This window comes from Phoenix dactylifera, chromosome 7, assembly GCF_051530095.1.
Source record: "Phoenix dactylifera cultivar Ajwa chromosome 7, Ajwa_hap1_PhDact_Kaust_v1.1, whole genome shotgun sequence".
Classification (NCBI taxonomy): domain Eukaryota; kingdom Viridiplantae; phylum Streptophyta; class Magnoliopsida; order Arecales; family Arecaceae; genus Phoenix; species Phoenix dactylifera.
This window is the reverse complement of record NC_143196.1, coordinates 1320491-1335756: the sequence shown is the minus strand read 5'-3', so window position 1 is coordinate 1335756 and position 15266 is coordinate 1320491. Positions and strand designations below refer to the sequence as shown.

Genomic DNA, 15266 nt, shown 5'->3' with positions numbered 1-15266 from the left:
CCGAAATATATTGCTTTCTTCTTTCCTTCTTCATCTATCCGTTTTCTTTTCCAAGTCTAAAATCGTTATTTGTCACATTGGTGTCCTCCCAATATGGTGGCCGGGCCACTTTGCAAATACTGATTGAATAAGGGCAGAATTGGTTTCATCACAGGTAGGGTTGTCCATAGGTGGTTGGTCCCAGGTTCGAAACCTAAGGCCTCAGTCCGGCCCGGCCTCAAACTGGCCCGAGGGAACCGCGCTGAAGCATGACTTGAAAGTCAGTTATTTTTAGCTGGACTGGGCTCAATTTATGTTGGTAGCATTTCGTGATTGGCCATAACCTTTCAGATCAAGGCTTTTGGCCCAAAAAACTTGAACCCAGGCCCAGTTTTTTAGGCCAGTCTTCAAGACTGCACTGGTCAGCCCATTGAGAGCTTAACACCTGATCCTTTTTTTTGACTGCCATTTCACCGCCGGTTCTTTGACCATTTAACATTTAATTTCCGATCCTGCACACAATTTAGGAGGCTCGAATACGCTTGTAGTGCGCACACTTATATTAGTTCTTCACACAATTAAATTGTCTCTATACACACTTGTATTTGTATGTATATAGTTATTTGTAATTGTGTACAAGGTCAGATATACATGTGAGTAGGCCTATGGGCTAAATATTAAATAGCCTAGAACTTATGGGTAGCAATTAAACTTTTGATTAAGGAGGATTAAACATTTGATGAGGGGTAAGCCATTCAGATGGCAATACTTCTTGATATGCAAATGTTGATCATCAAAAGTGACTCTCTTACCCTTCAATCTTGAGGCAAGGTGAGCCAACTCCTTGGACGATCAAATATTTGCTTTAGGATGTACTCACTCTTCTTCTTATTGCTTTTGAAGACTTAAAAAATCCAACAAATGTACATAGAGACCAAAAGTATGGCAGATGGCTTGTAAACCATGAAGATATACAGATAATGGATATAATATGAGGACTTGTGCGAGCTTGTATTTAGCCTCACATTGGCTATGCGGTATGCACTAAGTAGATATTAGGTACTTATACAGGGTCAAAGAACCTAAATAATATTTTCTGGTTAGTTTTTTTTGGATGAGATCCTGCGTTGTGACGTATAAACTAGGGAGTTTATCGCACACCCATATTTCATGTGTAAATAACATGATATGTGTTTTGTGATACCAAAATTATTGGTTGTCGTAAGCATTTTATAATTAAAAAAAAAGGTGATAAAGTTTCTATTCATGGGTTGCTTAAAAACATCGGGGAACATCAAGCAAGTGTATTTGAAGGCCAATCTGTTTGAAACAATCATCCAACTAGACATTCAAGTTGCATATGGTCAGATCACTTTGTGATCAGGCCCAATTCTGGCCCCTACTTCACTTTTTAAAATCCATGGCTCATGTATAGGCTAGAAAAATTACCCATTTTAAAAAATAGAACGTATCTAGGTCATGTATTTTTTTTCACTCGGTTCTATGGGGAAAAAAATGTTGTAATGCTTGGATTCAAAATTGGTCAGGCAAAATGACAAACTTGAGCTTCATTGCTTAAAATAAAACACTTACACTAAATTGTGTTATAATTGTAGAGCAAAGTTAATATTTGGTATCATAGGTGACGAGACGCGCATGAGAAGAGGCTTTTACACGTTAATGTGGCAGCATATGATTGGTTATGCATGAGATTATACATGCTAATAATCATATGTAAGCTCTTAACATTGCATGGAATGAAGATCATTTAGTGAAAGGAAGGGGAATTTCCAATCCTTCCTTTTGAGTGCTATTTTATGTTTAGCTCGCATGCAATTAATATTTTATGTGAGGTCTCGCTACACAAAGAATAAGATATAAAATGACACCAAAGCAAGAAAGCAGGTGAAAATTTTCCGAGAAACAAGGATTGCACGGAAAATGATAATAGCCCGAAATAATGGACGTTAATTGCCCCAAGGATCATCCGATGGTAGAGAAAGAGAGAGAGAGAGAGAGCATATCATGGGTGAAAAGTCCCATCAAAGGCTTCACATCTCGTCACCCAACGAACTGATAGCAAGGAAAATATTAGTGCCAGCAAATTTATGTTTCGAGAAGCTGGAGAAGTCAACATGTGCCCTTTAATTTGTTCTTGTTAACAATTATTTACTTGTGATTTAAGCTATGGTGTGACTTTATGTAGACGTGACATTTCATAGAGATGCAGCAACGTGTGAGAAGCCCAAAAAAAAAAAAGGCTATTAGAAAAGGCTAGCCAGTGCAAATAAAAAAAAAACAGAGAGGAAGAAAACAATCTCGAGAGAAGAGAACGAGCCCAAATTCCTATAATATGTTATGTATTCACAGCGTAACACCAGCACGAGCATACAAATTACGAAGACAAAACCTTAATTACTGGCATCTAAAACTCTGAAGTTCGACATCGAACCAGCAATGAATGTGGGGATATTTTTTACACCACTGAGTGCAGAAAGAGAGTAATTCCCACGTTCAAAACAAAGAACATGAACAAAAGAAACAACACAAAGACGACCAAAAAATTAGAAAGTTCACCAAAGCATTGTCACTTCTCGAGAAGTATCTTTGGACGGTTTAAATGGCGCTCTGATTGTCTCTTCTTCTAACTGATTGCCATTAAGTAGTCATGGATTGAGGATCATGTGTCCACACTTGCATTTCCAGCTCAAAGGCTTGTAGTTGGAGCTGTCGTCACCTCTCGTAGCGATTGTTTTGGGGGAATACCGATTCCTATTCTTGCCCTGTGGTACTGCAGGTACTTGCACTGCCTCACAAGGGCCACAAGAGAGACACCTCCTCTCACATCTTGGTGGCCTCGATCCAATCAGGGCTCCCACCATCGCCATCTCCTGGCCTTTTTCCTCCTAAATCCCAGTCCAATATCAAACTTACGAACTAAAGCTGAAATTTCTCATCAAAAACAAGGACAAGGAATACTGCATTTAATAAAAATCTCACCTCAGTGACCTCCATAAGATGAAATGATGGCCTACCTGCAGATGTCAAAGCTTCAGACTTTATAGTAAAGGAAGTTTTGAAACAAAACTCATTTGGTGAGAAATTAAGCTACCTTGAGCCGAGTATCTGGCCTGAGCGAAGATCAGCAGGAGTAATGACAAAAAGAGATGTGCTTGTCTCGGCGTTCCAGTGACGCATGGATGAATTCCCATTAGAGATGAGTGGATATGAGTGAAAGAAACGTAGAGGAAAGAGAATGATAAATGAAAAGAGTGAAAGAAAGCTAAGAGTCCTCAATAAATGTGGTGTTGGTGAGAGAGAGAGAGAGAGAGAGAGAGAGAGAGAGAGAGAGACAGCAAGATTAAAAGGATGATAGCTGGTGGTATACAAGTGCGAATAGATATCTGGAAATGGAATGCTGTGGAGCCAGTATTGAATGCATTTATAACCATAGAAAGCTCTGCCCTTCACTTCGCAGTCAGTTCAGTCTCACACACAAACACGCAGAGAGATAGAGATAGATAGAGAGAGAGAGAGAGAGAACACAACAGGTGGAGCAGAGGTTTGCAAGAAAGCGAGGAACCTAAAATTTCAGAAGCACAGAAGCACATCAGCAGCATACATTGATAAACCTCTCCAAGCACTAAAATATTAGCGGAAATGAGCAGCAGGAGCTCAAATGAATCTATCCATGTTATGTTATCAGAAGAAAGTTGTGGAGAGAGAGAGAGAGAGAGAGAGAGAGAACACCTGTTGTCAGAGAGACAGAGCGAGTGAGTGACAGACGGGCCAATAGACGTAGAGGGTTCAGCTGCGGGGGATTCTTTCCACAAACCGACACTGAGATAACAGCTGCGCGATAACCCTTTTTCATCTCTACTGTTAATATCCTGCCATTCTTATATATTTTCTTGAGTACGTAGAGGGTGTTTGCTTGGGGCAGCCCCGTTTCTTTTCTTGAGCAGTCCCATTTCAACACGCCAGCATCTTCTGTTCTTCAGAAGAAAGAAGGCATACAGGAGTCCGTGCTTACACCACGGCTCCTGACATTGAACTTGTTGCCTGGTGGAGTCACTATCAGACTTGTGGGTGTTGTGTACCTATGAGAGGATTGATGTAACGTTGAGAAGTTAATGACTTGATGGAAATCCAAAAATTATTACGTTCTATTCTACAAATCTGAAGCAGTAAGTATGCCGTCGTTAGAAACTCCATATCATGTAAAAATAGCCATCATACTTTCCTCAATAAATGATGGCTATCCACAAAAATAACTTTAGATTATAGTTGCTCTCCTCTCTCTCTGCGTGTCATGTCTGTGTGGCTGTTATCTTGGGTTAGGTTCTCTTGGAAGGGAAACTGCCACTGGGAAAGGAAAGGTGGCAGTGCTCCTTTAAATGCTGGAACACGCAACGCCATCAATTAATAATGAGTGGGGAGTAGTAAGGCTCTGTGAGCTCCGAGTATCAGACCGTTAGATGTTTGTGGGTTCGGTACTGGTACCGGTATACCACCACACCATTTCTGCTTTAGATTTAAGACAATGTTGAGCGAGTCAAGCACGTCGCGCTCACGTTAAGATGTTTCATTGGTTGATGAAACACGGACACGTTTACTAATCAAATACTCCGAGAACATCGAACATGCCACATCATGTCGAAACTTGATATGATAACAGCCATCAATTAATAATATCCTGATCGGTACACGCGTCATGATGCATGTTAAGTTTGTGCCACGAGTACCAGATGGTAGTCGCAACTAGAACAAAACACGCAACCTTGAGCCACCAAACGACGATGAGGTGGTTTGGTGATGGCAATTTTGATGGCCGATGGGGAGGATCCAAGGAAAGAATGCAAAGGAGCAGTCGTCCAACACCTCTATACAACAGCTGTGTCAAAAGTCGATTGAAATCCAGCATTGTATATGTTGTCTCAGGTGTGCTTCCCTGCCCTTTTCCTCTCTTCTCTATTCTCTTCTGTTTTCTTCCTTCTTTTTTGATGCCTATTACTGTCCTCCTACCAATTTCATGTTTATGTGGTGGTCCTTCCCACAGTTCTCCAAGAAAAAGTTTCTACTAATACAGAGTGCTAATGATTGGTGCATTGAGTGTTGCCTACAAAAGGAGTTGCAGAGTTCGAAAATAATTCCATTAATCAACTTGGAGTTGGGAGAGGAATGAGAGTAGAGAAGCATGCACACACACACACAGCAGCATCCTTTTGCTCACTCCATATAATAATATACTGAGAAATTGACATATAATGAATACACAAATATAAAAACGGGCTGGATAATACAAAGCTTGAGACTTGCTGTACATTTCCAACAAAATTACAGGACGTCAAATAGAACTCAAAAATAGCTATCAGAATTTAGATCTTTTTTTTCTTCTGATGTATTAGTACAACAGTCCTTTGCTTGGATATGGAGACTTAAAGCCCCAATGAGAGAAAAAACCTTTTGGTGGCTACTCTCATGGAGGCGACCACCCAGCAAAGTGCTGCTGTATAGACGGGCTATTATTGCAGAACAAAATCAGACAAGTGATGTTGTGACTCAGAAGTGGAAGACTGTAAACATGCTATTATCAGCTGTCCATATGCCGGGACATGATGGACTGCTCTGTGTTGCATCTATGGGGCAGCCTTTCACCCCATGACTTTGCCCGGCATTGAAACACATTTATCGCATGGAAAAGAATGTCAGTAAGTTTTTGTTGTCAAACACATTTATCGCCAAGCTAATTATGCTGCAGATTTTGTAGTTAACAGGGCAAGGCTGGGTGAAATTCATCTTCATGTTGCTGATAATCTGATGCTGGAATTTACAGGTATTTTGCAGACTGATGCAACAGGAGTAGCGTTTCAGAGATGGAAGCTGTTTCAACTTCAGGTTCAGTGGTGATTGGCACATCCTGATACTTTCAACAGGAGCCAGATGTGTTATTTTTATCCTCTTCTTACTATAATATAGCTAGTATGTATGGTGAGGTTTTCGTATTTCTGAAATCCTTATTCTGATTCCTATTGTATCCTGACGTTATTGTTAGCTTGTTAGCTTTAAGCCCTTACTTGCACCAAAAAAAACAAAAACAAAAACAAAATTAGAGGAAGTCTATAAACTTTTATAATTTGCATTAATTGTGCAGGTATTCGAGGCCTCCTAAGCATGTACCTTTGGGACAATTCACTACATTCCCTTCCTTCCCTAGACCAGGATGCAATCCTTTAAGAGACTTATACATGGCCTGTTTTGACACCATACTCAAAAATGTTTTCCCAAGAACTTCTTAAATCTAGTTGCAAAAGCTTAGACATAAATACATGGATGACCATCTCATATTGGAGAAACTACAACTCGACTCAACTAAGCCTTAATGCTAAACTAGTTGGAATCGGCTACATGAATCATTTTTCTCCCTTCAACTTAATTTAGGAAATTGGAGAGACTACATCTTTGTAGATTAGAAAAAGCTGAGACTGTTCATTATAAAAGAAAATTGTCGATCATGTGAAAGATCACGTCTGCACCATCTGAATTTATGAAGTATGTATTTACCTGCACCAAAATAATACAATGCTTATTGACCAAGAAGCTATAACTTCCCCATGATTACATATGTTATAATGCGTGAAATGGCAAGTTTAGATATCCAAACCTAGATTGTGATTCTTCACATAATGTAGCACAATGCGATGAAGATTATGGAGCTAGTTGAGTTTGGCCTTGAGGTCAGGGTAGGCAAGGGGGCATTTGTATCCAGTCTTTTAAGGCTTTTTTAACTTTAGGTATTGCGCTGAGTACGGTGTAACTATGGCTAAAACATCACAAAATATGTTCCTCTAACCTTAGTTCTGATAACAAACAACTTTATAAATTGACAGTATATGAACTTAAGAAGAATAATGACCCAGAACTTACTATCAAGAAATTTTGATGCCTAGTAGGTTTTAGTAGAAAGATTGTTAGGCTGGCTTAAATCCACTGCTCAAATCCAGAAAAGAAAAGAAAAAATACTTTAAAGAATAGGGTCTTAGGATTCCCATTCAATAGACAAGGAAAATAATGGAGGGAAATTAAGAGATAATCTGATAGCATCAAGTGATAGAAAGCTGGGAAAAGAGAAAGTTTGGGTTGAACTGATGTAGGATGAGTATTATTATTTTGTATTTGGCAGTTGCGAGGGTCCTCCTGGAACCGATCCAGGTTGCTAAAATGGAGTAACCCGTTGGTTCTTTTGGGAGGCTTTTGGCCTTTCTTTGTTCAGGGGTCTCTAACCCGTTTCACCATTTCATTATATCAATGAAATGTGCGGTGGTATTTCCACCATTTTACTTGAAAAAAGTCGAGTTTATAGAAGGATTAATCATCGGTAGAAACCAGTGTTCTCAGTAATTTAGATTTAGCTCATGATAGCATTTAAGAGGCATTTGATCGTTTAAATTGAGGGCATAAATATGTCAGATTCTGAACCCAAAAATGGCCCGTGAAAGAAAGAAAAGAACAACCTTATGAAACATACAAGAGATTCTTTATATAAGAGTGAGAAATTAGAACTCAAAGGACACAAATACAAGGTATTCACCACCACAATAAAAGAATCATCAGCCAAGCTCTTCATTCTTGACAAAAAATCACCAGAAAACATGACCTTGCAAGGAAGAAATGCTCTCAAGTTTTCATAATCAAGTGAATCAAGAAATTAAAGTTGGAACTGAAGGATGGAGCCCAAAGAAACTTCAATTCCAATAGGCAAGAGCACAAAAACCAAGTTAGATGTTGGATCAAAACTGAAGAAAGCCCAGAGATGCAATGACCACATTGTTGAATCATGCAGAAAATACTTAAGCAAATTGTGTTCTGCATGCCGTAGCTGCCAAAAGTGAATGCAGGAACAGAGCCCTCTTAGCTGTCAAGATATGCATCTCAAGCCAATTCGCCATCTTATATGGGATCTCAACTTGGAGAACAGGGAAACAAGGTCCAGAACTGAGAAGATCTTGACAAGAGTTATTGATGTAACTTAGCAAGATTTGGACAAGAACTTGGACACACCTGTTGTTGAGTTTAACCTGGGATGCGAAGAGAAATTGCAACTGTCCTATAAAGAGCTATTGATGTAACTTGGCAAGATTTGTTCGCAAGATCAAGGAGTACCCTACAACTACTCCAAGACCAAGGACTTACAACACAGATCGCACACATGCAAGCTCACATACAGAATTTTAGACAAGCTGACAAAATTTTCTCCCCTAACAATTAACTAAATGGCTTTGTAGTCTGGCAGAGGGGAAAAGGGCGGACAGACTACTGACAATTTTTTCTCACATACTTATCCATTTATGTCATCTCCTTTACTTGAGAATGAATTGTGTCACATATATCTAAAATAAAATGCATTTTTTAGATGAAAATGATGGCAGACAGTTGACATAAGTGAAATGGAATCAATCGTTGATATGTTTCACAAACACGAAGAGAAGGTAACATACCTGAATAGTACAGTGAGCAAAAATTTTTTGTACACTTTTTTGGAAGCTGATATCTACTCTTTCCCATGGAACTGTGGTTAAACCTTTGATCATTGCCTCTGCAGTTAAAGGAAACAAGACATGCTTGAGACAATCAGTTCGTGAAAGGAAGCAGTGAAGAAGCAGCACACAAAGTTCTACCATAAATATCCTATAACATCTTCACTGTTCGGGACCCACTCTCATCAACATACAATTACTAAATGAAACAAAAGAATACAACAGTGTATTACAATGAACACTTTCAAGCAAGCTAAAACATCTACATATCCTTACCTACACATTTTTCTTCCCTGTCAAATTAAAATTCTCGGAACAAATCATCATAAAATGTTGAGATTTAAACTAAATTTAGTATTTACAGTTTCAACTAACAAGTCCTTGTTTTTTCTTTCATTTTCAATGCCAGGTGTGACTGCTGTACCATAAACAACTTATTTTCTGACTTTAATTCAAAGCGCTAAACTTTTGCTTTCCTAATCTCAGAATTTACCGACTTTTTTCTAACTTCAAATTTCTCTTGGATATTTCGTGCTTTTAGAAACAAATACATGTACTCATATACCTAAGCCAGTACATTCATCATTTTATCTCCTAATATAACCCCGAGTAAAAGGGATGCAATGATGACAAGATATTTACATAGAAAATAGACAATGACAGAGATAGTTACATCACATGCATTTTAACAAAAAAAGTTACCAGAACACCCTCTCAACTTAGGATTTTCACTCAGTATGCCTCGAATTGAAACAAATTTCAATCTGATCCCCGAGCCCTACCTGGCATCCAACACCAATAAGACGCCATCTAAAAAGACATAATTACCTCATCTTCAGTTCCTTCCTCCTTTTCTTTGTTTCCTCCCAAACTACACCCCTCCTCTCCCAATCTGCCCTATCTCTCCTTTCCCACCGCCTCTCGCTGGTTGAGACCTGAGATGAGATCCCATCGCCCATCTCCATCAATGATCCAAGGAACATTGGAAAAAGGAACCCTCCTCCCCCTCACCATGAAAGCCGAGCGAATGCACCAAGTGATGCTCCCGTAGACCAGATCCTTCAGCACGCGTGTTGCTCTCATGGGTGGTAATCATACAACTGCTTAATTCTGCACTTGCTAATCTCACCTCTATCACTGCCTGCAGTGTTTTCTTTTGCCATCACAAAGTTCATCTAGTTTCCATCTTTGCTGTATTTAGCAAAGAAATACCACCATGATTAAAGCCAGCTCTCGAACAATGATCAAACACCTCCTGGAGGGTCCCTCCGCCTCCATTCCGACCACTATAGCCATTGAGCTTAAGAGAGAACCACCTTGCGATCCTGCTACTCCAACTGAATGCCCAGTTGGTGCTCCTAACCACCGTCCTCACCTTCTCCTGGCTCCATGTTGTGCTCCCCTCGGCTGGAATGCCGCCAGCTCTGCTGGTCAGTGCTACTGCACGGTCTCGATGCATCGACGACCCGCTCTATCTTGCAGTGCTTCTCCACTATCTATGCCAAGGACTACTCAACACCAATGTCCACACCATCTTCCTCAGTGACCCCGGCTCCTAGCTCCCCTTCTTGAAGCAAAACAAGATCGAGCCAGTGTCCTCCGACCAAGAGTGGATAATTCCTGACCACTTCATAGAATTCTTGCTCGCCATCGGTAGCATCAGTGAAGTCTCCTCTGAATTCCTCAATCGGGTGTTGAGAGTCAACGACATTACTGTAGTTCAATTGAGCTCGAACCTGTCGCATTCTTTCAACCTATCATCGAATTATTGCAATCCTCTTCCTCCACATTTCCTTGGCCGACAGTAGAGAGGAGCTCCTCTCCCTATCCTTGGTCTGGAAGTTCCTGGACACTTTTCTCATCTACCAAGAAGAATTCCACATGATTTCAACATCAAGGGGATCCTCTTCACCGACCTCACCATCCTCATGCTCGACAAGGAGGCTAGCTCCATCCTCATCCACCATAACCGACTTGCAGCCGTTATTAGATGGAAAGGAAAAGAGGACAATGAGGAAGAACCTAAGTTGAGGGGGTGTTTCAATAATTTTCTCTTTTAACAATTATGCTCCAAATTCATGAGGTAGTATTTATCATATGATTGTACATATAACAATCAAAAGTCTTGTGCGCATTTGTTTAGTGATGTTTTTAAGAAAACTGTTTCCACCATCTCTTTCTAGCACATGTTTGAGGTTTTACAACTTAACAAATATAAAGTAAATTTATAAAAGCAGCTAAAACCCGGACTTTTCTACAATAATGGGTCCTGCCCTCCTGGTGACAATGCTATAAAAGAAATCCAAGAACTGAAAGGAGGCATAAAACATAAAAATTCTTTTCAAAACAATACCTTGAAAACTTCAGATGAACAGACAGCTATATTGAAGAAAATAACACAAAATTCAGTAATTAAATTTAAGACAAACCTTCCATCTCGCTTGCAGATTTTGGTTGAGAAATCATTGTCTCTGAAAAGTCTTCCTGCTGCACGATAGCAGTTTTGGGTTTCTCCACATAGACGACGTGTGGATATTGGCCATTCTTTGTGAAACTTTCACGCTGCATTAAGGAAAATAGAGCCCAATTAAATGAATTGTTATATCCAAACTAGTAGAAATATTGAAAACTTTACCTTGGGAAGCTCATCTTGATGACGTATCGAAGATGTCTTCCAGCCAACAATAACTGAATCGAGTTAAAGTGCTTTATTAAGGTAAGTGATTGTAAAACTTCTTTAAATGACGAAACTGATATAATGTAGCCACAAACTTACAATACTATATTGCACTACTAGTTACCAAAATAGGATACAGTCATAACAAGCATTTGAGTAAGCAACACATCGCTTGAAAGATTGCAAAGCAGACCTGCAGAAGCAAGCAAAACTGGTCATAATATGGTAAGATCCTAATGCAAAGCCATTAATAACAAAGATTAACTATCAATGAAACCTTACATGAATTTGAGATCTCCAGAGTCATTGACCATCCGGAGTAGAAGAGGAGGCTTTCCCTCTTCACGGTCTTTAAGGAACAGATGCTTTCCTGTTCTTCCAATAATCCATGAAATATGATATGCCATCTTTTCTAGCGCATAGGAGCCACGGAGTATTGGGATCTGCAAAGTTATTTTCAGAAACCCACATATTTTTCTTCTTAGAAGATTCAAACAAGCAGAAGTAACTCGACACAGCTGATATGAAGATTGTTTGTTCTTGAGGCCAATTATGCTTTTGCATATTGTGATTGTTGGTTTAGTCTGGTTGATTTATTTAATGATATCATGCCAAACTTCACATCAGAGGAATCAATTAGATTTACAGCTTAAATCATTTATTAGCAATGAAATAACTTAATGACTATTGCTAAAATTAAATACATTAGATCAACAATTACACAGGCTAAGCAGATGAAATGATGTAAGAAAAGGAAGCACAGGAAGAGGCAAAATAGTGAAGTAGCTAATATGAAGAACAGAAGATATCCATAGAGTGAGGGATGGAAAATTAAATGGATATAGAAATTTCCCAACTGACATGAAAGCAAACATCAGTTTAGCATTGGCAAATTGCAGTTACAACAAAGAGATTAGGTTGTTTTCAAACCAGGACGTAAAGAACCAGAGTAAATGAAGATTACACGGCCTTGGATGTCACCTGTTTGTGCAATCTTGAGCCGAGGTGAGGTGTTGCAAAAGTTATAAAATTCATTGGCTCCAGTCCAGCAATTTTTCTTTTTAATTTTTCTTCCATGCATTGAGCTCCAGATGTATAAGTTTTACAGCCACCATTTTCCTCTGGAGGATTCCTTGGCACATCTTTTCCGTATAATATACCAATTGCATATCTTGCAATCAAGCCACCTAGTGAATGCCCAACAAAGGAGATTTTTTGAAGCTCCGGTCTACGTGCAACAGCCGATATGACCTGATTTCATGAACATGGCAATGTAAGTCTACAGGGATACTGTGGTATAATCAATAAAGCGATTGTAACAATGAAAACTGATCTATTTGCTGCACCAATTTACAGGGGGGAAAAAACACAAATTAAGAGGTACACCTAGTCATGCACACCTCTTCTGCTAGTCTTTCTCCCATTACGTCAACACCATCAAATGTGAGGGTTAAGTAATTACATTCACTGCCTGCAAAATACATGGTAACTAATCACACTCAGACCTGAAGAAAAAAAGGAAAGAAAAAGTGGAGTGCATAATCATAACAATTATGACTGCCTTTATTTCTCCAGTCAATTTTAGGGGCTTGTTTGCAATCAGAACGTGTGGTGAGATGAGAACATGTCCCATTTGATAGTTCTTGAAATGGAGTTACTAGTAGTTCACCTTAGACAAGAGTTGAAAGAAGACACTACTGTCTTTTGTCAGAGAGTGAGCATTAAGCTTAGATTAGTTCGAATTAAAAATTATGACATTTGAGTATTGAGATAAAACAAGCCCAAGGTCTTCCTTTCTAATGATCAGTAGTAGCCTGTTCTTGTCAACTATCTTAACCCATATATTCTTTTTTCTCCTGCAGCTGCCTTTTGCTACTTCTACCTCCTTATTTTTCTCCTCTGCATGGGCATGTATATGTCAATTCTGTACATGCTGGATCTGGTTATTTTTTTTTCGTCAGCAATTAACTACCCATCAAGCGCATGCTCTGCTGCCATTTATTTTGATTCTATATCAACTGCCATTCATTGTAATGTTCCTAGACATCCTATTGTCTATTGTGGTAGTACAACAGGTGTTGAATCTCCTGCTTAGACTTATACATCCTCGGTTCACCGTAACTAAGTCTTTAATCCCATAAGTCACATATATAAGACAATTATCTTTGGTAAAACACTCCAAGAGCAACCTTATGTCGCTTTTATTTTAATTGCAACAGGCTCGGCAGGCCGTGCAAGGTCCTTGAGCAATCAATATCCGATAGAAATCTGCAAGATCATAATGCCTTGAATTCTGAAGTCTTTTAACCATATGATTAGGATGGTCGAAGAATAAAACCCATGCCAAATGAATTATATAGCCTTCAGCAGTACATCTAGCTTCACTCTTTTTTCATCAGATTTTAGAAGGGGAAAAACAAAACAATGTTAAAGCATAAGGGAACTCACAAAGCACGATAACATCTTCGGGATATTTCTTCACAAACTGTTTTGCAGTAAATCTCCAATTTGCAGCACTGCAAATACAAAAGAGAAGTATCGTGTCACAAATAAGAAAAGACTGAGAGATGCAAGTTGCTTAAAAAAGCATTCTGTACAGCAAAAATAATCCATAAAAACACAAAAATTGATCAAATTTGACAGAAAGAAAAAAGGAATACAAATATAAATTCCAGCAGCCGTTGCCGCTAAAGGATTCGATTAGGAATGAGCTAGCCTCTTCATGGTGAATTAGGCTTTGTATTTTTGTTAGATGGTGAGTTTGAATTAGAGTAAATGCCAGTGCCATTGACGTGCTCGGGTCTACAAACACAGTAAGTTGATAATATCTTGATAAATAGTTTATAATACTTAAGCTTGGACATGGATAACACATTTTTTAATCCTTCAACTACGCATTATTTGCTATCTCATCACCATCTTCTACTGCCAAAGCATGGCATCGGTGCTTCCAGGCGGGGCCCACTCCCTTGCCATGCCAGCACTGCTCGCTGTCTCATTTTATGGCAAGACCAGCTGATCCCTGACCATATTAATATATGGGGATAAAAAGGAATAAAAAAGAGCGGATCTCGATAGATATCCAATCTCATTTATCATAAAAAGGGGAAGGAGAAAAATTAAGAAAACTAACAAGCGAATCACCTTCCGATGATGCCATTCACCGTCACCACCAGATGCGTTGGGATCCGACGCTCCCCTTCCACGTCGTCTCCGCCGCCACACGCCGCCGGCAGATCGGCGGCGGGCTTGAAGCAACTCAGCCGACGGAGATAAGCCGAGTGTCTCCGTCCCTTCCTTCTGCTCCGCTTTCCCCCATTCATGGCCTCTCCTCCTCCTCGCGCCTCCCCCGCCACCGCCACCGCCGCCGCCGCTGGAGCCATGTCGAGACTTCGATCTCGTCGGATCGATCGGCCGAGGTGGGGCAATAGGGTTTTATAGTCTCGGTGGTTCTTCCATCTAGATTCTAAATGTCATCGCAGCTCTCTTTCTCTCTCTATCCGGGGCTCATTTCCTCTTCGTTCAAAGCTGGACTTGGCGGTCGCATAGAAGATTCCTGGTGGCCTCTTATTCCTGGTCGCATGGAATATCCGACTTCTCCAACTCCTCCCCTCTTGTTCCTGGTGGCCTCTCCACCTGGCTGACTACCTGCTGTTTTATTATGCGAACGATCGTCTTGGCGTTTCTATGCGGCCGCGCAAATATGAAAATTAGATCCCCACCGTCCGTCCGTGACGAGGTGAATATAAGGCCCACCGTAAACCGTCGTGTATCAGCAGCCAGGTTGAGATGTATGTGTATTTTAACAAATTCCCAAGCTATGAATATCACCTGGACGTAACTTGTGGTCTGAGCCGGCTCAACCTTTAGGCAATTGAGGCAGTCATTTAAGGCTCCGACCCAAAGAAAAGCTCCCTGCAGTCCGTAGAGCTACAGCAAAAGCTACTTCGTTGTGACCTGTGGCCTGTAGAAAATTACTTTAGCCTTCAAAACGATAAGACGCAGGAAAGAAGTCCCAATCTCATTGCAGCTAGGTCCCCAGGAGCAGTCGAAAGAAGTTCTTCCATCGCTGT

The 15266-nt window shown here is 40.0% G+C and overlaps 2 protein-coding genes and 1 long non-coding RNA gene across 6 annotated transcripts; 1 reads left to right on the top strand and 2 right to left on the bottom strand.

Annotated features, from left to right (window-relative positions):
* Positions 1-2304: 2304 nt before the first annotated feature.
* Positions 2305-3222, bottom strand: LOC103707635 (EPIDERMAL PATTERNING FACTOR-like protein 2). Its single transcript, XM_008792204.6, has 3 exons — positions 3092-3222; positions 2980-3014; positions 2305-2885 (listed from the first exon to the last, which is right to left on the bottom strand). The coding sequence occupies exons 1-3, from the start codon at positions 3189-3191 to the stop codon at positions 2646-2648; spliced, it is 375 nt and encodes a 124-aa protein (XP_008790426.1). The 5' UTR covers positions 3192-3222; the 3' UTR covers positions 2305-2645.
* Positions 3223-3878: 656 nt separating this feature from the next.
* Positions 3879-14913, bottom strand: LOC103707636 (putative lipase ROG1). 2 transcript variants are annotated; one of them, XM_039121515.3, is made up of 10 exons: positions 14338-14913; positions 13642-13709; positions 12594-12664; positions 12175-12444; positions 11476-11636; positions 11331-11386; positions 11152-11204; positions 10946-11078; positions 8478-8575; positions 3879-4079 (listed from the first exon to the last, which is right to left on the bottom strand). In XM_039121515.3, the coding sequence occupies exons 1-10, from the start codon at positions 14574-14576 to the stop codon at positions 3879-3881; spliced, it is 1350 nt and encodes a 449-aa protein (XP_038977443.3). In that variant the 5' UTR covers positions 14577-14913. The 2 variants fall into 2 exon arrangements, with proteins under 2 accessions (XP_038977443.3, XP_038977444.3); XM_039121516.3 differs by lacking the exon at positions 3879-4079 and adding an exon at positions 6089-6543 and having other exon boundaries at positions 14338-14852.
* On the top strand, positions 4647-8988 carry LOC120107985 (uncharacterized). Of its 3 annotated transcripts, XR_016395849.1 has the most exons (4): positions 4648-4920; positions 5816-8468; positions 8582-8740; positions 8926-8988. It is a non-coding gene; the product is annotated as an uncharacterized LOC120107985 (long non-coding RNA). The 3 variants fall into 3 exon arrangements; XR_015967128.2 differs by lacking the exon at positions 8926-8988 and having other exon boundaries at positions 4647-4920; positions 5396-8468; positions 8582-8797; XR_005509547.3 differs by lacking the exon at positions 8926-8988 and having other exon boundaries at positions 4649-4920; positions 8582-8797.
* Positions 14914-15266: the final 353 nt, after the last annotated feature.